The sequence below is a fragment of the Thamnophis sirtalis genome, unplaced genomic scaffold, assembly GCF_051295495.1.
Source record: "Thamnophis sirtalis isolate CommonGarterSnake01/CBP01778 unplaced genomic scaffold, rThaSir2_p1.2 scaffold_1, whole genome shotgun sequence".
Classification (NCBI taxonomy): domain Eukaryota; kingdom Metazoa; phylum Chordata; class Lepidosauria; order Squamata; family Natricidae; genus Thamnophis; species Thamnophis sirtalis.
In genome coordinates this window covers 23451313-23474458 of record NW_028261381.1, presented here as the reverse complement: position 1 = coordinate 23474458, position 23146 = coordinate 23451313, and the positions used below count along the sequence as shown (strand labels likewise).

Below are 23146 nucleotides of genomic sequence, written 5' to 3'. Positions count from 1 at the left end.
ATAAGAGCTTAGAAAGTGGAGATGGAGTAATAACAAATGAAAAGCCTGATAGAAAGAAAGCTCTGAAATTCTGGAAGAATTTGTGGGAAAACAACAAGAAACACAACAGAAATGCAAAATGGATAAAGCAGGTTGAGGATTCTATTAAAGTGCATAAAATGGAAGATGTGAAAATAACAAAAGAAATGGTGCAAAGACAGTCAAGAAAAGTGTAGAATTGGAGTGCACCTGGACCAGATGAGCTACATAGCTTCTGGCCAAAGACACTTACACTTACATGAAAGATTGGCAGCCCAAATGAACCAGATCTTAAAAACACCTGAAAATGATAAACGGATGACAACTGGAAGGACATTTTTGATCCAAAAAGATAAAGGAAAAGGAAAGGATCCTGGACACTTGGTTTACATGGATGAGATGAAGGTGTTTGGTAAAACAAAAGCTGAACTGAATTTAATTGAAAGCACAAAAGAATTTAGCCAAGACATTGGTATGCAGTTTGGAATTGACATGTGCAACAATGGCAACCAAAGTAGGCAAGGTCATAGAAGATGATGGAATAGAACTTGAGAATGAAGAAATGATAAAGGCAGTAAAACCAGAAGAAGGCTACAAGTACTTGGGGATTTTAGAGGCCTCTGACTTAATGCATAATAAAGTCAAGGAATTAACCTCAGCCAAGTACATTTGGCGAATTCGCAAGATATTAAAGTCCAAACTAAGTGGAGGAAACATTATAAAAGCCATAAATACCTGGGCTATACCTGTGATTCGATACTCTGCAGGATAATTGACTGGACCAAAATGGAGTTGGACAATTTGGACAGAAAAACAAGAATGCTTATGACAATGAATCATGCTTTGCACCCTAAAAGTGATTTTGATGGATTATATCTACCAAGAGCAGAAGGTGGTCAAGGACTCCTACAAGTAAAGCAGAATGTGGAAGAAGAAAGACACAGCTTGAATGATTACATCCAGAAAAGTGAAGATCCAATGATTAAGGAAGTAAATAAAGGAGGCCTTTTAAAGACAACTAAGTCAAAAGCTGAATATAAGAAAGAAGTAATTGGGAAGTGAGCCGAAAATTGGAAAAGCAAAGCTATGCATGGCCAATATTTGAAAAGTATTGAAGCCAAAGCTGACAAAAAACTAACTTGGAACTGGTTAAGATCAGGAGTACTGAAAAAAGAAACAGAAGGCTTTATTTTGGCAGCTCAAGAACAAGCCTTAGCCACAAACTGCATGAAGGCAAAAATTCAAATGTTACCACCAACAGCAAATGTCGCCTCTGTAATGAGAAAGACGAGACAATCGACCACTTGATCAGTGGGTGCAGCAAAATTTCACAAACTGACTACCTACAACACCATGACCGCGTTGCTAAGATCATTCATTGGAAATTGTGCCAAAAGTTTGGATTTGAGTACAGCAAAAACCACTGGGACCATCAGGTTGAGAAGGTTTTAGAAAATGAGAAAGTCAAGATCTTGTGGGACTTCAGAATCCAGACTGGCAGGCACTTGGCCTACAACACACCTGACATAACAATAGTTGAAAAGAAAAAAAGTATGGTTCATTGACATTGCAATAGCTGATGATGCACGAATTGAAGATAAACAGCAAGAAAAAATCACAAAATACCGGGACTTGCAAATTGAAGTTGAGCGACTGTGGAAAAAGAAATCGTGTGTTGTCCCGATTGTAACTGGAGCCCTTGGAGCAATACCTAAAGGGTTACCTCGCTATTTGGAAATTTTAAATTTATCAGACTTGAACATTCTGATTCTACAATAAACCACCCTACTTGGAACAGCTTATATCCTCCGACGTTACCTTAACGGTTTCTAGGTCCTTGGTTAAGACTCGAGCTGTTGAGCTACCAACCAGCCCCAAAGGCTGTGAATCTCACCAAATATTAACATAATAATAACAATAACAACAACAATAACAACAATCACAACAATCACAACAAATAATAACAATTATAACAAACGTTGCAATCAATGCCAAATCCGGCAAAACAACTGGCCGCTGTGATATAATTCTGTTGTTGCGATAATAATAATAACAACAGCTTCTTATTGTATACATTGCTAACTCCATTTTAGACTGATCCTATAAACAAACAAATGTAGCAAACTTATTAACATTGTTTGTCATGGTGATCTTTAAATCTTTATTGATTCATTGAAATTCTTAGACTGTTCGTCTGGATTTAACCCCAATGTGTTTCAGTGTAACTAAAATGCATTGGACTATAGAACATCTTTTCAGAATCTTATTTTTAAAAACCATTAGTTCTAGAATCTAAAACCCAGGGGTGAAATGCTACCAGTTTGGGCCAGTTCGCCCGAACCAGTAGTAAAAAAATGCTTAACAAAGTAAAAAAAACTACCATCAATCAGCTGTGCTGCGTGATGATAGGAACTTTTTAAAAACTTTTTTTTAAAGCATTTGGGATCACTTTTTGCTCCCAGGAGGCTTCCCTGAGGTTTGCTAGGCCAAAAATGGGGGAGTGGGGGAAATGTCCATTTTTGCTCACAGGAGGCTTCCCTGAGGGACAAAAATGGAGGGGGTGTGTGCTAAGAAGGAAAGAAAGAAAGATGGAAGAAAAAAGGGAGGGAAGGGAGAAAGAAAGAAGGAAGGAAAGAAAGAAAGAGAGAGAAAAAAGAAGGAAAGAGAGAAGGGAGGGAGGGAAAAAGGAGAGGGAGTAAGGACCACAAACCTGCCACTAGACACAGCTTCAGAGGATACCTTGAAAGAACACAGCAATCCAGGGCGGAAGGGACTTGGAGGTGACCTAGTCCAACCCCCTGCTCCAGCAAAACATTGTTAAAGTGAGTTTCTGTCTTTTGACCTCCCAGTAACATGACATAGCCATACCCACCCAGTCACATGACATACACCCACACCAAGCCACGCCCATGGAACCAGTAGGAAAAAATTAAATTTCACCACTACTAAAACCCAATAACCAGTTCTAAACATGTGTTCACACATTTGTAAATAGCAGCTGATTTTTATTACCATATGCTGCAAATTCTGAGGGAGCTTTCAAAAAAATTATTGTGGCAGAGGATTTTGAAGGGGAAAAAGTGGAATATCATTCAGAGGATATGTAAGTAAATAGTTGTACCAAATTAAGTGTAGCCAATAGAAAACAATTAGGATTCTAACACTTCCACAGTCATCAAGATCACTGGCTTATTCTAACAGCAATTTCTGGAATAACTTCAACTTCAGAGGAAAATTATCAAAATTAAAAGGAAACCCATATATACCATGGCTGTATTTCTTAAAAACGATAGATGAAATCACAGTTATGTTCTAAACAGATGTAATACAAATTTTAATCAGCAGGTGGCAACCTCTGATAAGACTATAAACCCATTTTGGCTTTTTTAGCACATTACATCATGCACTTACAATTCCCTCTTTCTCAACCCAAATAAAAACTTAAAGTGAATTTGGATAGATTATAACCCTATACTGTTTAATAGTGAATAATCCTCACTGAATGCAATGTAACTTGCTTCTGATAGTCTTGCCTTAGATTGTTTCCTATAATTTAGAAAATAAATCCTAAAGTGGTTTTACAACATAATCCTGAAGCTGTTTTCTAAGAAAACCAACTGTGTCAAATTGCCTAGCAAGCATATTGGCTTGCCTTCCTATGGAATGTACTACATCATTTTTAATCATTTAGGGAAATACAATATTCAATGTCGTTATTCTGTCACAGAAAGAGTATGTAGAATCTAGAACAAACTGCAAATTAATGTTATAAACCCTAGATGGGATGGACGAGTTTAAGTATTACTGTATTATTCTGTAAGTAAAAAGTCATTTTAATACAATACATTGTTCCACCCAGGATTTTCTAAATATAGTAAAAATAGTATCCCATTATACCATTAAGGTCAAGGTTCCCTTCGCACATATGTGCTAGCCGTTCCCAACTCTAGGGAGCGGTGCTCATTTCCGTTTCTAAGCTGAAGAGCCACTACTGTCTGCAGACGTCTCCGTGGTCATGTGGCCGGCATGACTAAATGCTGAAGGCACAGAGTGCTGTTACTTTCCCACCAAAGGTGGTCCCTATTTTCCTACTTGCATTTTTGCATGCTTTCGAACTGCTAGGTTGGCAGAAGCTGGGACAAGTAATGGGGGCTCACTCTGTTACGCGGTGCTAGGGATTCAAAACGCTGAACTGTCGACTTTTCTGATAGACAAGCTCAGTGTCTTAGCCACTGAGCCACCGTGTCCCTTGTTATATACCATTACCTTAAGCATAATACAAATTTACACAGAAATATGTGCTTACCTTCAACTTTTCACTGTCAAGCAACATTAATTGTTGCCCATCAACATTCTTGGTGGTGAATTCCGAGATGTACTGCTCCATGTTCATTCCCATTAACCAGTGGCAGACCTGTTGTGTAGTCCATTCAGAAATGGGCCTGTTGTGCCACTGGTTTTGTTTTCCAGTAGCTGAAGGTTCATCATCTATGGCCTGATTGAGTGAAATAAAATTAATCAATTTCCCACAATGAACAATAGTTTAATTTTATTGAGTTTAAAACTAGAAAATAATAAACATTTCCAGTATTTTAAAATCTTACAAGGTTTTCACAATGGACTTAACATAAATCTCTGAGGCCATTCCTTACATTGTTCTCCATACAAAAGGTTAACACCTTTTGAATAGACGAGTCAGTTACTCTTTTGAAGTTAAATAATATTCCATGCTGTTTTTATGTGCGTAACAGCTCAAAATGAGCACCATTAAGACAATGAACAAACCTTGCCCAAACCCTGGTACTTACAGGTACAATTTGATAAATTACATCTGTTATTAACTTCACTAATTATATAATTAAAATGGACAAATGCAAAATAATAATTTGAAATTAATGGTAAAAATCCTTTACCATTCTATGGTCTTCTAAGTAGAGAATAATGATTGAAAAATCTATGGTTGTTGGCTTTACATTGCAAAGCTTCTTGGAACTTAAAAGATGGATCAAGTAAAAAATAAAAGGAAAAAAACTTAATGAAATTTGAAACCATTTTTATACTGCTTGACTTAGACATGCAATTTCTGTTTATTCAGTGGATGGACCAATGAAAGCAATTGTAATGCTTATTTGTGTATACATAGTTCTATGTTGTTTTTAATATATAATTAATATATAATAAAAGTATTCTTTTATTGGTGAATTGGTTTATTTCCCCTAGTTTGCAGTATCTCATGAAGATATTGCTAAGGGAACTACAGAGACCATGTTCTTTGTCATTACCATTACTTCTAGCAACAAATTTCTATTCAAAAATAAAGATTTCCTAAAAAATGGATACAATCTGACTAAAGAAAATAATCTTAATCAATGACATCTACTGAGCACAATACAACTGTCCATTCTCTATGCAGAATGCTATAGTTAAAAATGTTGACAGAGCATTCCAATAGTTTTTCTGAGATCAATTTCACCTGTCATTATAACCCAAATTACTTTACATATTTCTCCTATAGCAGATTACACTTCTAGCAAGTAGCTGATAATTTGATCGACACATTTGATCCTGGAATTTCATCTTGTTTGCTAAAACTATTTTAATTTGCATGTTCTTTCTGGACCAAGATATGCCATTCATTTCTAAGTCACAACATAAGAGGAAGTCTAAAATGCCTCACGTTTAAACACAATTACTATATTAATCTCAGTGGCCCCCACAAGTATAAACTAGCTTGTGCATTGCATAAAGCCATAATATGAATTAAAATGAGTTAAAACACAAGCTGGTATGTCTGGCCAACAATACATACCAGCTTTCAGATACAGGTAGTCAGCTAATACTGTAAACCAGCAGTCCCCAACCTTTGTGGCTTGGTGGTCTGGCTGGGGGGGGGGGGAGGGGAACAGGGCCACATGAGCAGCGGGCTGGCTCTTACTTGTATGCAGCCCTTGCGTACCAGCCTGCCACTTGTGCAAAGGCTGCGTGTCCACAGGCCAGCCCACTGCTTCTGCAGCCCAATTCCTAATAGGCCACGGCCTGGTAGTGGGCCATGGCCTGGGGGTTGGGGACCCTGCTGTAAACATTAAAGTATTTTTGTTCATCGTATTTAACATGTTGTAAAATGGGAATTAAATGGCTCTGCCAATCCCATTTTAATTTTTTGGCTATAGTATCATTATTCAGGAGTTCATTACCAAATTTTAATACATATTGCAAAGTTGGAGAATCTTGGAGACTATAAGCCAGCGATGGCAAACCTTTTTTGGCTCGTGTGCCATAAGTGGGGGGAAAGCGGGGAGGGGGTCGTGTGCGGGAATGCCACACCCATAATACAATGTGTGACACCCCCCTCAGTGCGTATGCATGCACTACAGGTGCTCCCCCCATTTTTTGCATGCTTTTTTCGCCCTCCCCAGGCTCCAGAGGCTTTATAGGAGCCTGGAGAGGGCAAAAACAGCCTCCCCTGCCCCCCCTGGAAGCTCCCAGAGGCTTCAGGAACATTCAGGAGACTTTCCTGAAGCCTCCGGAGCAGTCAAAACGATGAGGAAAGTGGAAGTCACTTCTGGTTTCCTCGGAGGGTCGTTTTAAGCGCTCCAAAGGCTTCAGGGACCTTCAGGAGGCTTCCCTGAAGCCTTCGGAGTGCTCAAAACGATCCTCCGAGCAAACCAGAAGTCCATTCCCGAACTTCCGGTTTGCCTATAGGGCTGATTTTTTGCGCTCCGGAGGCTTCAGGGAAGCTCATGAAGCCTCCGGAGGGCCTCCAGGGGGTGGGGAGACTCTTTTCACCCTCCAAAGGCTCCTATAAAGCCTCTGGAGCCTGGGGAGGGTGAAAAATGGCTTTAAAAAAGGGTGAACTCAGCTGGCCAGCGCACGCATGCGCCTCACGTGCCCTGACAAATGGCTCCGCGTGCCTCCTGTGGCACGCATGCCATAGGTTCTCCATAAATGCTATAAGCAGTCCACAAACTAAAATTGCCTTTCCCTACTTTAAGAAAATCAAGCAAACCAGAGACCAGTTTTTTTCTTTTAAATAGGAAAGCCATAATTTTAAACAAAACATGGATGGAGCCATCATTCTCATCCAACCAAAATCAGCTCATGTTTCCAACAAAGAAAATAAACAGCCAAACATAATTAAACTACTTTAAAAATACAACATTCTTAAGACAATTGGAAGTCACAGATACAGGAAAAGAATTTAAACTAAATTCTTACAAAGAAGCCCCAAGAGCATAAAAACAGACATTACTAGCAAAAATGTTTTGTTAAAGTAAATTATATGCAGGCTATAAACCACATAATGGACTCTTAACACTTATCAGCAAATGCTGATCTTATCTTTTGTCACAAACAAAAACAAAACAAAAGCCTTCAATCAATCCTGCATAATTTTGAAAGACGCAGTTTTCCCACTTAAAAAAAAATCTTCATAAAGATTCTAAACTAATTTCAATGGCTACAATTATACTCTATAGTCCAAAGACTGAAAAAGCATTTTAGCATGGAAAATGGCACTTGAGAACTCTGTAGTTCTGTTAGAAATGACATTGCATGCCATTCATATCAATCCTATCACCAGCAGCCTTATGAAGTATATTGGATTCATCAGAGCTACTCAAAATCAATAAATCATAGATTTCAGTTGCAATTAAAAATGATTGGATCCATGTTTGGAAAGATAAATGTCTTTATCTTTTCAGAGATATATTTTCTAAATGACGGTTTTATTTTTATATGGATTGTAGCATTTACTACAAAAATAAATTATAACAAATAATTGATCAAATTATCACTTCATTTAAATATTTAAATAAAAATACCATTTATTATATTTTGAAATACATGTAATAAATTGATTATACATTTGTTATTTACAAAACTCCACGGAAAAGAATGATAATATTGACAAAGAAAAAAACGTAAAGTATTAAACTTAAGTAGCAGACAAAAACTGGCTAGGATAACTAATTACTATTATTATGTTAGGCAAACTGAAATGACAAGGTGGGCTGAACTGACATTAACAACACACATAGACACACTGAAACTCACCTCATCTGAAGAGAAGGTTAAAGTGTGTGAACGCCCTGAAAGATTAGGCTCTGCCACTAACCCTGACAGATCACAACTTGGCTTGCTATGATATGAATCATCTATGAAAATTCTACTCTGCAAACAAGTGAAAATAATGTTTTGTTAACTTATCCCTTGGAATTAATCACAAGGAGACAAAGTACCTTTTTTAAAATGTAAAAATAAAAAAGCACCTACTTAACAATAGCATTAAGCTATATATCTACAATAATATTCATCATTTATACAATCATTTATGTATTATTTCCCAACATATAATATATAAATATTGAGGTTTTATCAGTAGAAAGGAAGTATTTTAGGAATACAGGGTTAGTGATGAAGTTATTCCTTGAGACCAGTGGTCATCTCAGGTATAAAGTTATAAATGTTAATGTAAAATGGAGATTTCCACTAGCAGCATTAGCTACTGGTTGCTTTCCAATTATGCAAAGGAGAAACAATTTTGTTGGTTGCCCCTTCCTGTTGCAGCCTTTTTATTTTGGAGTTTCCTTTCAATCCTCAGAAATGTATTTTTATTGGATTGATAAGTAGTAGTGCCCAAATGGGCAGAAGAGACAGAAATCTTTTCTCCTGAAAATATCAACACCAAATCTTATGGAAAATGTTTTTCCACAGATTGGGGGCGGTGGGGGAGGGCACAGGGATGTGCAACCTAGATCCCGTGCATGCACATTTTTGCTTGTCCATGCTCATCTCCACCTATGTGGCCCAGTTCCTAACAGGAAACAGACCAGTACTTGCCTGCGGGCCAGGGCCTGGGGACCCCTGTTACAGAAGTCAGGTAGATAAACAAACCCATACCAGCCTTTATACATAATCACTAACACACCTGGAAGCTTTCTAACAACCAGGGCACTTCAAGAATTGGAGATGTTATGTGGGCATGCTCATCACTACCCATGCCAATGCATTTTGGATCAGTTGCAGTAAGTGGTCTCTACTCATGAACACTGCTGCAGTAGTTCAAACATGAGGTGACCAAGCACGAATTGACCCCAGCTGCCATTGGCTCTTTGAGTAGAAACTATAGTTCAAGAATATTCACAAGTTATGTAACAGTCCTAGTATTTTAGGATTAAAGAGAGAACATTTCCAAATCCAGGTGGTCCAAAGAAACAGTTATTCAATTTTGCCATGGTTAAGCTTAAGCTTATTCCTCCCCATACAGTTCTTCACACACTCCAGACACTGTGACAAGATTTTGACAACATCATCTGGTCAGTTAGGGGTTGATTTATACAAACGGTTAACTTGAAAGAGGGAACAAAGAGACAAAAAAATATAGGATAGCTATTTTGATTCTAATTATGCTTGTTAAAAATAAGGTAAAAATCCAGGTACATACTTGTATATTAAGTGGAAAGGACGTAGTTTATATTTATTTTTATGCCTATATCCTGCCCCTCTGCGCAAAACAAACTTTTTGTCCCAGTTTGAAATAAATTTAATTATTTATTTTTTCACTGTTTCAGGGAAATAATGTATGGAAAAGAAGTAAATATCTTGCTGCCTTCCTCTCCATCTTGGTCAATTTAAATTCAAATTTAATGTTTCTATTTTATACATTAATGTTTTACATTCGAGTTTTTATTGATTTTAAATTGCCTAGAATTGCCTTTGGCAAGATGAGCAGCCTATTAGTTTAATAAATAAATTCCAAATGTATATCATAGCTGCTGCTAGCTACAAAGGTGAAAAATATGTACAGGTACTCCTTCCCTTATGAACATTCACTTAACAACTGTTCAAAGTTACAACATGCTCAAAAAAAGTTACTTACAACTTATCCTCAAAGTTACAACTGTTACCATCCCGCAATCATGTGATCGCATTTTGGACACTTGACAACCAACTTACATTTACACCTGGTTGCAGCATCCTGCAATCATATGGTTATGTTTTGTGATATTTTTTCCTATGGCTTTTTTTTTGTGTGTGGCAAAAAACGTCCATTGGATGAGCTTGATGTCGACTTATGATCCTGTGATTTGACTGTCATAAAAATGGCTATAAAATTGTTGTGATAATATGGTGACTCAATTTATGACAGCAATGACATGGCCAAAATTCCAAGCTCAATTGTGGTAGTAAGTTGAGGACTACCTGTATTCTAATATTTCATACCCCCGAGACACTAAACTTCTTTAAAACTTTTAAGTTGCTGAACATTACGCGCTAGTACAACTCATTTAGTGCTTGTTATTTAGGCTGCATTACAAACAAATACTGCTCAAGACTAATGATCAGAATCACCAAGGGAACTAAAATTAGACTACTTTACTAATACTTTTATTAAGTATTTATGTTCAATGAGAATTTGAAGAGCAATGGGTAGAATTGATTAGGAACACACTCTTTAAAACTACTTATATTTTCCTTGAAGAAGGAAAGAAACAGCATGAGAAAAATATTAAAATTTTAAACAGTGAACTTTACCCAATCGACTTAATAACAACATAAAGAAAGTATAACTAGTTTTAACAGCAACTTGCAGGATGTCATCATAATAGAATGTGAAACTACTTGTTTAATAATTTGCAAAAAGCATTTGTGCAATAACTAAATTGTGCAAGATGAATTACAATATGGATTCGATATCCACACAAAAATTAAGTGGTGATTCTACAACTATTACTTTGCACCAACTAAATAATCCCATTTGATATGACTCAATCAATTTGCATTTCCTATTTCTTGTATTAATGTATTTAATGTGGTTTAACTAATTTGGATGAAAAAAGGGAAGTACTAGTCAGGCTCTACAGTGGGGATATGATATCTGGGGAAACAAGTTTGTCTTGCATGCCACAAGACTCTTGGACATACATAGATGAATGTATGCATTGTACTAATGGATGCACAGAATGGTCAGTCTGGATCCAACCCATTATTGCTTCACTGATGAATTACAAACTGACTGGCTAAGTTCATACAACATCCTAAATCAAACAAAATTATATTATGGTTTAGCTAAACCTTAGGATGATTATGAATCTAACCAGGCTGCTACTTTCCTGATTGATTCACTCTATTTTGCTAACTGACAAGCCATACGAAAGAAGTTTTCCCTAGTGAAAGGAAACCATTCAGACATTTGAACTAGGCATAAATTGGTTAAAATTATGTTGCAATACTTTGCAAGCTTGCAAAATATAAGAAATGATCTGTCAAAGAAAAGATAGACAAAATGGGGAAAAAAACATGGCTTGGAATGCATACCCAAGATTATCACCAAACTGAAATAACAAAATAATCTATAAAAGAAATCCAAGCTACAGAAAGATTTACTCACTAAATTAACATTTTCAAAAAGGATGTAGAATGCAAGCTTAAAAACATTCTAAGGGATATAAAACAAAGCACTAGACTAGATGATGACATTATTAGATTCTGCTTTGGAATAATTACTTTCTGTAAGCACGGAAAATGTAGCTTTTAACAGATTTAGTTATTTATTATTTATCTAAATATTATTTATCAACTGTTGATACATAAAAATATGCAACAGCCCCTCTCAATGATAAATATTTTAGCAAATTTACTGAACATATTTGTTATTATAGCAGAGGAATCCCATTGTCTTCCATGTGTTGCTGCTTAAGGAGTTTAGAGCTTAAATTTGCCCAAAGTTTAACTAAATATATTGAACAATTTTACTATTTTGAATATGTTGTTTGCATCTTAACCAAGAAAGCTGCAGCGTTGATAGAATTTTTTTCAGAATGATATGGTGGATCACTGGTATCAAAAAGTAGTTTGCTTATTATGATCAATTAATATTGATTAACTAAATTAATTAAATTATTGCAGCAGGCAGGAAATAAAGCCACATAAATTAACTTTTTGACTCAGTACTTTAGCAGTTCGTTAAATTTGAGGCAGGGAGTTTAATAGTAATGTTTGATTTAACAACCAAAAATTTAAAAGACATGGATTTATGCCTTCCCACATTTCATATTCTTTTTTCAACATCTTGACAGCCATCTTAAAAGTTCTTCGATCCATCAATACTAATAAAGATTTGCCAAGTAGAGACATGTTAATTTAAGGAAAGTTAGTATTAGTAATCCCACCCCCCGCCCTGCCTGTACTTGTGGTTAGTTGCTTTAACTGTTGTACAAATATGCGTATCTTTATAAATGTTTGGAAAAGCTGTCAAAAACAATGTTTTAATTATTTTTTAAATACAATTTTAAAGAAGCTAGGAGAAAGAAATAATTATCTTACAGCTTGTAATAAACTACCTTTAATAAACAATAGGAAAGGACTGCTGAACTTGGAAAGATTTTGATCTAGCAAAATATTTCTTCTGATGGAACAGAGCTCAACAATTCTCTCTCTCTTAGCAGTCCTTCGCACTGCTATGTCCAATGCCCTAAGGAAGGGCTGGGTTATTCCTTAAATAGTGGGGCGACAGAAGATTTGACTAAAGAGAAAGAAAAAGGGCTCTTTCCCATGACTTGAATTACTGCAAATGAAGTACTGCCTTATCAGGAGAAGCTCTGAATCCAACACTATGCATTTCAGTAACCCTTTCCAGGCTGTAGTGTAGAAGCTAAATTTAACTAGCATTTCATGCCATACTGAAATTTCACACATTAAGAAAGATCTCTGCAGTTCTCACATAAACATTCCTAGAAATATGTACAGTGATGACTAACATGTGAACTGCATTTCCAGCTTGTATACAAGATCTAAGGTAGTCCTTTGGTTTCAAAGACGACATAGATAGTTGTAGGAAATTCAAGCAATACTAACTATTGAGGAAGTCGGCATATCTAAATGTGCATAGCATATTCAAACAGACTACATTTACCTTGCTCCTGGTCTTCTCTTGACTTTGTTCAATGGCAATGTCCTGCCCACCCTGAGAAAAACTCAGGGTGCTACTAGAGCTATGTTCTTTATGGCTATCTCCAAACCAAGAGAAAGGCATACAAGTAGGAATAGGCGAATCGGAATCTGAGGCCGATAAATTGTTGTCAGGGTCTTCCAATAATTCGCGGGAACCTCTGAAATAATATCATGTCCATAAAACCATATATCAACATTTACTGTACATGCAAATCAAGCTATTTAATATGTTTGTCACAATTCTATTTTAACATTCAGTATAACCATTTATAGCACAAAACGTAAATCAATTTAAGAAACTGTGAATAAGCTTGGCTTACTATTTTTAAAACATTCTTAAAATAGTTCTGTTACTAAGGGATTTCTGTCTTATTCTAGCAAACGGAGAAGAACTGTCAGTGCTGAAAACCTTTTAGCAATAACTCTGGAGGGCATACACAGAAAGTGTATAAATCTCTGAATATGTTTTACACTTTTCTTTTTTTTAGGAAAGTTTATATAAGATTGGCTATAGAAACAGGCTTTCAGGTGTTCTGTTTTCTGTATGGAAAAAAATGACCTCCACATTTAATCCATGAAACTCCCTTTTTAATTTCACTATTAGCTATGTATGTATGTATGTATGTATGTATGTGTGTGTGTGTATATATATGTATGTATGTATGTATGTATACACACACACACACACACACACACACACACACACACACACACATATATATATAAAGATACAGTTAAAGTGCTTCAAAACTGTCTGAAAAAAGTCTCTGGAATCTAAAACATGTTTATGAAGCTATTTCCAAAATAAAAGCAGCAATACAACTATTTTAAAGATACAATTTAAATTGGGTATAATAGGCACAAATCAATCACTTTATACAATATTCTGAAGTTAAACCCAAGCTCTTTAAACCTTAACCCATTTTTGAGTCAACTGCTATATAATAGCATTAGCAGATACCATAGCTAAGATACAGCCTGCTGTTAGACTTAGAACACAGTGTATAACAAAACACACAGACTAATTGTTCTTCAAAAATATAATAAATGGTTCTTAAAATACTACATAAAATACTTCACCTAATTGTACTTTCTCACATGGCTCATAGTTATTCAGTGCTATGCCGGAGAGTGTGTAATAAAAATGGAACATGTATAGTGATTTAGCAATACAATACAAACAATTTTACCAGAAGTTATAATACTGTAAACATATGATTAATAACTTGGAAATATATAAAGCAAACTGCAGTGCAACTTGGACTTTTAAATATAGAATTTCAAAAGAAAAATTTAAAAATATAGAACATTTGTTCTCTTTTCTATTAAAATCACTTCCAATGAATTGCCACAGACACTTCCAATGAAGTACAAGGAAAAAAAATGCATTGAAGCTTTGGTACAGTAAGTGCTTGGACACTAGATTTTCTGGAAAAAGATCTTACAAATTATTAAATCTTTAAAAACAACAACATGGAAACAACCTATCTGATAGATGGATGAAATGCTTGCACTGGACATTTTATTTCCTGAAGACTGAAATTCTCAATAAAGTATGCAACACTGAACTATGAATTCATTCAGAAAAAAACATTCTAGTTCCAAAGAAATACTTCAACTTAGAATATACTAATAAGAATGTATCTTAACATACCTGCTGTCCAGAGAACCCCTTGCATTTTCTTTTTCTTGCTTTTTGCCTTTACCTCCTGATTTTCTTAGGCCCCTGAAATTATATTGGACCAATAACTTAAGTACTTTATAAATCTTAAACTGCAATCCTTACCTCGAAGTAAGACTTATTAACTAAGGCACAGACTTGAATAGGCATGTACAGGATTGAGTTGTTCTAAAGTGCTTACATCATAAGCCAAAATATAGCAGTTTATCACTCTACTCAGATAAACAAATACATCACAATATATTTTACAGTTTGAAACTTTCACAATAGAATATATGCTACACTGAATACTTTATAAAATTTTATTTGCTGAAGAATTAGAAATGACACATTATAATATAAATCAATAATATAACGTAAAGAGAAATGGTTTCCTGGCTGCCTAGATCCAACCCCCAAGACATTCCAAAATTCTAGGCCACAAATGACTTGATTTTCTCTTGTTGGGAGTATAATACTATTATCACCCAGAATTTCTATGACTTATATACCAGCAGTGGTTCTGAGTACTTTTCAGCATTATGTATAACACAGTTATGTTAAATTGTCATTTATCTTTAACAACAATTTGCTATATAATAAAAATCTGATAACTATCCTTCTAGATTTTGGACTACTTCAAACTCATTATAGGCAATGTCTCTGGAGAAGAAGTGGAGAAGTTTTACTTTTAATTAAATCTAAATCCAAATTATAGTCCCCTTACAATTTAAAATTAGTTTGAATGAAATAATTTTCATTATTTAAATATATATAAGTAGTCCTCACTTAGCAAGCACAATTGGGTGCAGAATTTTGGTCACAAATTGTTGCAATTGTTAGGTAGATCACCCCAGGACCTGCCTTGATTTTATTACCATTTTTACAATTGTTGTAAAATAAGTCACTATGGTTGTTAAAGTGAATCACCTGGTTGTTAAATGATTCCATTCTTCTGAATGGCTGTTTATTGCTGAAAAATGACAGAAAACTGGCAAACAAATGTCACAAATATGATGACATGACCATGGGATGCTGCAACCGGTCGCAAATACAAACCAGTTGCCAAGCTCCCAAAATGTGATCGTATGACCATACCGCGGGGAGGGGGTGTTAACTTTGAAATTGGTTCATTATTTTGAGTCCAATATAACTTTGAAAGATCATTAATAACTGGTTGTTAAGCAAAGACTGCCTGTATCATGTATATAATACACAATAATTATATTCACTGATATTATATTAATCAGCAAAATAATAATAATAAAATAATAATACATATAATAATAAAGCTCCCTCCGAGGAGCTTTACCTTGTCATGATGGACATGCTCTAATGATCCTAAGGGATATGCTGAACAGGTACAACCATATCAGACAGGTTTTAGGTGAAGGGCCAGACAACCCATTCAAATATGGTGAATATGAAAAAAATGAAATTTATGCTGGCTGAACCATCGCCCGGATTAACAAGGGTTCCATTGAATGCTATGGCTCCTAGGGAATTCTGCGCAAAATGAACTACAGGGTTCAGCTCCCTCTGCTAGGCAACCAGGGCATGGAGCTGACAAGCTATTGGAAGAAAAAGCAAAAAATCTGGACTAGGGAAGAAAACATCTCTATTATGAAAGCTTACTATCACTCTGAGCCAGCAAAACATGATTTCAAAAATGAATGTATCAGATTTCGAAGGTGAATCACAGGGACTGTGATATCAGTGAACAAAGGCTAATGGACCAACGACGTGTAATTCTAAGCCACAAATTTTTCACTACAGCAGAATTAATAGGAATCGAAGAGAAAGCAACTAATGGTCTGAGTATACCAATAAAGAGGAAAACACCAAGAATGATTTGCAGACTCAAAAGCAAACTGAGGAAGAAAGGGAGGAAGAGGATGCTGAAATGGATGAAGATAAAGAACAAGGAAGCACTGAAGAACAAACACCAACAGATATTGCTCAATTAGCTGAGAAAATAAAGCATCAAATGGAAGATGCTGAAAGAACACGTTTGCCAAAACTGAACCAAGTGAACCGGAAAGAATTGAGAAAGGTACTAAAATGGGGCTGTGCAAACTATTCAAACCACTACATACTGCAATGGGCTCTACATGGGGTTGCCCTTGAAGTGCATCCGGCGACTACAGTTAGTCCAGAATGCAGCCGCGCGAGTGATAGTGGGCGCACCGCGGTTCGCCCACGTTACACCTGTCCTCCGCGAGCTGCACTGGCTACCTGTTGGTCTCTGGGTGCGCTTCAGGGTACTGATGACCACCTTTAAAGCACTCCATGGTAGTGGATCTGGGTACTTGAGAGACCGCCTCCTGCCGATTACCTCCCTTCGACCAATTCGATCGCACAGACTGGGCCTCCTCCGAATCCCATCTGCCAGTCAATGCCGACTGGCGACCACACGGAGGAGAGCCTTTTCTGTTGCAGCTCCGACCCTGTGGAACGATCTCCCCGCTGAGATCCGTACCCTCACCACCGTCCAGACCTTCCGCGCAGCCCTCAAGATCTGGCTCTCCCAGCAGGCCTGGGGATAGGTTCCTAATTCACCCGCCCGAGTGTTTGATTGTTGAACGAAAGTTGTGTTTTACTATTTTTTTCTTTGTTCACATTTTGTTTTGTTTTGATGTTGCACTTCCCTCCCTTGTGATTGTAAGCCGCCCTGAGTCCCCTCAGGGAAAAGGGCGGCCTATAAATTTTAATAAATTCAAATTCAAATTCAAATACATCAGCTGAAACAAACCAACTGATGTATGCAGCAGCCTTCATAACCACCAAAGAATTGGATTTGAAAATACAAAAGAACCAAAGATGCAAGAAGAGGAAGCCTAAATGGAAAATTTGGTTGGAATTGAAGATCAAAAAAATTCGTGGAGACTTGAGCAACTTGAAGAACCTAAGGCAAGGTCAGCTAAAGAACAAGCAGGTCAAAAGCAGCCTGGAAGCAAGATACGATTCGGAGAATAGAGAGATTGCGATAGTAATTGAAGAGCTGAAGCAGAGGGTTGTTGCCGTTGCTGAAAATATTAAAAGATATGAAAACAGAGTAACTCAATTCAAAGAAAATTCACGGTTCAGAGCAAATCAGCACCAGTTTTATAAGAGCTTAGAAAGTGGAGATGGAGTAACAACAAATGAAAAGCCGGATAAAGAGAAAGCTCTGAAATTCTGGAAAAATTTGTGGGAAAACAATAAAAAACACAACAGAAATGCAAAATGGATCAAGCAGGTTGAGGATTCTATTAAAGTGCATAAAATGGAAGATGTGAAAATAACAAAAGAAATGGTGCAAAGACAGTCAAGAAAAGTGTAGAATTGGAGTGCACCTGGACCAGATGAGCTACATAGCTTCTGGCCAAAGACACTTACACTTACATGAAAGATTGGCAGCCCAAATGAACCAGATCTTAAAAACACCTGAAAATGATAAACGGATGACAACTGGAAGGACATTTTTCATCCAAAAAGATAAAGAGAAAGGAAAGGATCCTGGAAACTATAGATCAATCACCTGTTTGCCAACAACATACAAGCTCCTTAATGGTATCCTTGCAAACCAAATTTATGGATACTGAAAATTTTGCACTTGGTGTACATGCATGATTTGAAGCTGTTGGGTAAAAAGCTGAACTGAATTTATTAATTGAAATCACAAAAGAATTTAGCCAAGACATTGGTATGCAGTTTGGAATTGACAAATGTGCAACAATGGCAACCAAAGCAGGCAAGGTCATAGAAGATGATGGAATAGAACTTGAGAATGAAGAAATGATAAAGGCAGTAAAACAGAGAAGGCTACAAGTACTTGGGGATTTTAGAAGCCTCTGAATTAATGCATAATAAAGTCAAGGAATTAACTTCAGCCAAGTACATTCGACGAATTCGCAAGATATTAAAGTCCAAACTGAGTGGAGGAACCATTATAAAAGCCATAAATACCTGGGCTATACCTGTGATTCGATTCTCTGCAGGGATAATTGACTGGACCCAGGTGGAGTTGGACAATTTGGACAGAAAAACAAGGACGCCTATGACAATGAATCATGCTTTGCACCCTAAAAGTGATGTTGACAGATTATATCTACCAAGAGCAGAAGGTGGTCAAGGACTCCTACAAGTGAAGCAGACTGTGGAAGAAGAAAGACACAGCTTGAATGATTACATCCAGAAAAGTGAAGAACCAATGATTAAGGAAGTAAATAAAGAAAGCCTTTTAAAGACAACTAAATCAAAAGCTGAATATAAGAAAGAAGTAATTGAGAAGCGAGCTGAAAATTGGAAAAGCAAAGCTATGTATAGCCAATACTTGAAAAGTATTGAAGGCAAAGCTGACCAAAAGCTAACTTGGAACTGGTTAAGATCAGGAGTACTGAAAAAAGAAACAGAAGGCTTTATTCTGGCAGGTCAAGAACAAGCCTTAGCCACAAACTACATGAAGGCAAAAATTCAACGTTACCACCAACAGCAAATGTCACCTCTGTAATGAGAAAGACGAGACAGTTGACCACTTGATCAGTGGATGCAGCAAAATTTCACAAACTGACTACCTACAACGCCATGACCGCGTTGCTAAGATCAAAATTTTCTTAGGCACAGTTTTTAGTGATGGTAAACTTTGCCTTTCCTCATTAAGCAGAAAATGCTCCATGATCTTATCCTTCAATTCTTTTTGTTTTTGAGTTAGTTCATCAGTGGTTCAGTGATAACTGGTTCTAGTGGTGGTGGTGTTATTTCCTCCCCGAGAGCTTCTTCTGGGAGTTCTACTATAATGTCTTTAGTTGTGTCTTGAATATCAGTTATTTCTGCTTGTGATATTGTTTTTTTGGTTTTGCAATTTGCCTGAATTTCCTCAAGTTCAACTTCACTAAACATTTTATTCCGTATAATAAATCGCCTTTGATCTGCTAGTCGTTGTTCACTAACATTTGAATCTGGATATTGTTCTTTCCATAATTCATACATTCGCTTTAAATAACCTTTAAATTATTATCAGCAGCAGCAGCAGCAGCAGCAATAACTTGGCCAATAAAGAATTCTATTCTATTCTAATAATTATTCAGATGAATGTCTAATTTTAATGTAACAGAACTGTAGTTTAAGAAACCAATGCAAGAATATTAACTTTCTTTGTTAAAACCAAACAAGTCATACCCAAAATCAGGAAAACGTCTTTTGGATTTCCCCACAGAAGGACCATCCCCGGATTCAGCCTTTTCTTCACCTCTTTTTTCATCTGTAATAAATATATTTACTGATATAAATTATGTACCATAATGTTCATTTAATCAAACGATGAGAGAAAATGGAGCAATTCTACGTAAGGTTAAACGAGATATTACTGAGCAATACTTTCTTAAGGTGATAATTCATAGATCTTAAGAACAGTGAATAAAATACCGTAAATAATTACGTAACAGGTATAGGAAAATTAAAATAAACTTTCCTCCAAGATTAAAAAAAAAACCCTACACCATGTTTTTAAAATAACAGATTCTAAAAACAAATATTTTTGCAATTTCCAATGGTGAAGATTTATAAAGATAGCGAGTTCTCAAGACAAGACCTAGTATCTACAGGTTAATTCTGCCTATCTAATTTGAAAGAGGCACATAATAAGGCAGGAAATGATGCCCATTCAAAAGTTGAGGAGGAAAATCCTGATGTTGTCTGATTCCAGTAAAAAACTGGGTGATAGTGGCCAGTGAATCTCTCTTAGTCCAACCCATCTGATAGGGCTGTTGTAGGAAAATAGGAGGAAGGTGTGTTGGACGTATTCATCATCTTGAGTTATTTGAAAAAATAATAAACACAGGATACAAGGAAATAAATTCCCAATAGCATCTGAAATACTTTAAAATCTAGCCATCAATGAGAAGAATCTCTACTGCTCTGAGAAACAGCAATCAACTTTTTATCTACTGGGATACACTGAAAAAAATACAACTCCCATAAAAACACAGAATACAGTAAACTGAGGACAGTTTTAGGAAATTGTATGAATGCCCCCAAGCCAGAGTGATATTTAGATTGCTTAATGATCGCTAAATATTGAAAAGCTTTTTCACTGTTCTATTTTTTCCATCAGCAGTTCTTGAAGGCCAATATAGGAAGGTCCCATAGATAAAGAGAGAGGGCTTTTCTGTTCATGTAGCTCAGGGGCCATTAAATCCTTGTCTCATGACCCGCTTCACTGCATTTTCTATAGACTTCTTAGAAGCTCTTTACCATATTGGAGCTTTTATTCCCAAGCGGCTCAGGTGAATTTTACATTCAATATCTCTTATTAAATAAAGGTCCCAAAATAACAGTTGCTAAAATTGCATTACTAGCATTTATAGCATGGGCTAATATAATTAAAACATAGGTAAGAAAAAAAATGATAAACGAAACAATATTATCATTTTCTTTCTTTTTCTTCTTCTGCCCTCTTTTTAAACAATTTTAAGACCTGGATTATTAAAGTAAAGTAAAACATATATCCATGCATTTGTAATACTTTTTAATACCCTCTTTTTTAATGTATTAGACGATATAAAACCTTAACAAAAACTTACATTTGGGGATGAAATAGAGTTTGATGTTCAGTCCACAGTGTAAAACTTCAATGATAATGAAAGCATTGTGACATAATGGTGGGATAAGTGGGGGCTTGAACAAAAAAGATTCAAGATCTCTTAAACTCTGGAGAGATTCTCAAATCTTTAGGACATGCCAAAATTAAGATTTCAAGAATCTTAATAAAGTGCAGCAAAATTGGAAGATTGGGATTATGAGTGAGAAGTAGAAAGTGGCTGAGTACTATTGAAAATATTTCATTTGTGGAACTTTTTTGTAACAATAGTATGCAAACAAATACTATTATATAAATGTGTGTAACAATACTAATGGACCACAACTTTAATAAATATAACAACATATAAATGAAAAGAAAAAAGGCCTAAAATCACATTAATAAGTAATTCCAAACACTGATAATATTCCTTAAAATCTTGCCAAAAACAAGCTACTTCAAAAATTGGTTCAAAACACTGTTGCAAATCAATTTTTCTTTCTAGCGTTGTCTAATTTTTCTGGTCAACTCCCACGCTCTCTAAATCCACTCTTTCTCAATATATTCCAAATACTGGGGATACAGCCAAGAATAATATGCATATTCTTACCATACTGCAATAGAACCAGAGTCATATTAATAATCTTGCTGATGTCGGCTCCAAGCGCAATAATAATAATAGGATACAGTTAAACCATATGTGTTTACATTTTGACTCCTGAGGGAATCTACAATTACCCAAACATTAATTATAGTCACATCTTTTCAAACATTCTTTGAGGTGTCCAATATAGATGACATATGTTGTTGTATCAAAATCAATTGATCCTCCATTGATTTATCAGATTAGGACCTTTAAACTCTTTATAGCCAAGGCCTAGAGATAACTACCATGAAATTCCTTCAAACTCACTATAAAGAGTTGTAAGCTAAGAAGCAACATAACTTTTACATTTTACGTTACAAAACCATCAAGCTTATCATAATAAAAATAGCAGGATAAAATATAGTGCAGCAAGATGAGCAGAAAGGCAAAAGATACAGTAAGAAAAGACAAGAATAATGCACCATTCTAAACTGTGCAGAATATTCTGGTCCACATAGTACACAGCAAATTAATTTATTTGTAAAGCATAAATTCTGTAGGCTGCATGTGCACACTTACCAATGGCTTGTATTATCTTTGTTTGCCAGAAATATATTATTTTTAACTGTGATTGTACATGACATTTTATGGGTAAATGGTTCAGTTATATCTGTGACTCAACTGTGTACTCAACATTAATTGGTTCCAGGAGGCGCAATGAATACCAAAGCAATGAGTATCAAATAATTTTTTCCAATAAGGAATAATGTAGTGAGTCACAAGGTAGCTGACATTAGCAAACTCTAGCTTTTGATCGAGACCCACACAAACGAGTACCAGGACAAAATTTTCATATCAAAATGCACTGAATACCAAATTCAGTGAGTTTCTAAGTAGTTGAATACTAAGACACCAAGCTGGCAGGTAGAGTCCAGAAGATAGGTTTAAGACACAGAAGATCTTGGCAGATTTGAACATTGGGCACTATCTAAGAAAGTGAAATGTATGGGGGAGTAAGAATCTACATTTAGTCAAGAAAAACCAAATACACATTTATAATATAAGTGGAACCTGGCTCAATAGTAATAATTGTGAGAGGGATCTTAAGAATCCTAGTGGATAATCACTGAAATATGAGCTAGCAGTGTGCTGGAGTTGCCAAAAAGCCAATGCAGTCCTAGACTCCATTAACAGAGACATAGCATCATGATCACGTGAAGTGTTAATACTACTTTATAATATCTTGGTAAGGCCACACTTGTAAAAAAAGATATTGAGACTCTAGAAAGGGCGCAGAGAAGAGCAACAAAGATGATTATGGGATTGGAGGTTGAAACATATAAAGAATGGTTGCTGGAATTGGGTATCTCTA

General features: G+C 35.9%; 1 protein-coding gene and 1 long non-coding RNA gene across 3 annotated transcripts in view; both read right to left on the bottom strand.

Moving 5' to 3' along the window:
* LOC148049357 (uncharacterized) overlaps nucleotides 1-23146 on the bottom strand; it is a 354694-nt gene that overhangs the window by 140998 nt on the left and 190550 nt on the right. The gene's annotated exons all lie outside the window — the stretch shown is intronic.
* LOC106555171 (neurabin-1) overlaps nucleotides 1-23146 on the bottom strand; it is a 58627-nt gene that overhangs the window by 2198 nt on the left and 33283 nt on the right. Inside the window, exons 14-18 of one of the 2 annotated variants that reach the window (XM_087709025.1) lie at nucleotides 19790-19871; nucleotides 14624-14695; nucleotides 12932-13127; nucleotides 8071-8187; nucleotides 4325-4513 (exon numbers count right to left, since the gene is read on the bottom strand). In XM_087709025.1, coding sequence (XP_087565151.1) covers nucleotides 4325-4513; nucleotides 8071-8187; nucleotides 12932-13127; nucleotides 14624-14695; nucleotides 19790-19871 — 656 coding nt within the window. The remainder of the gene's footprint in view (nucleotides 1-4324; nucleotides 4514-8070; nucleotides 8188-12931; nucleotides 13128-14623; nucleotides 14696-19789; nucleotides 19872-23146) is intronic. The other variant, XM_014073951.2, reaches the window with a different exon arrangement.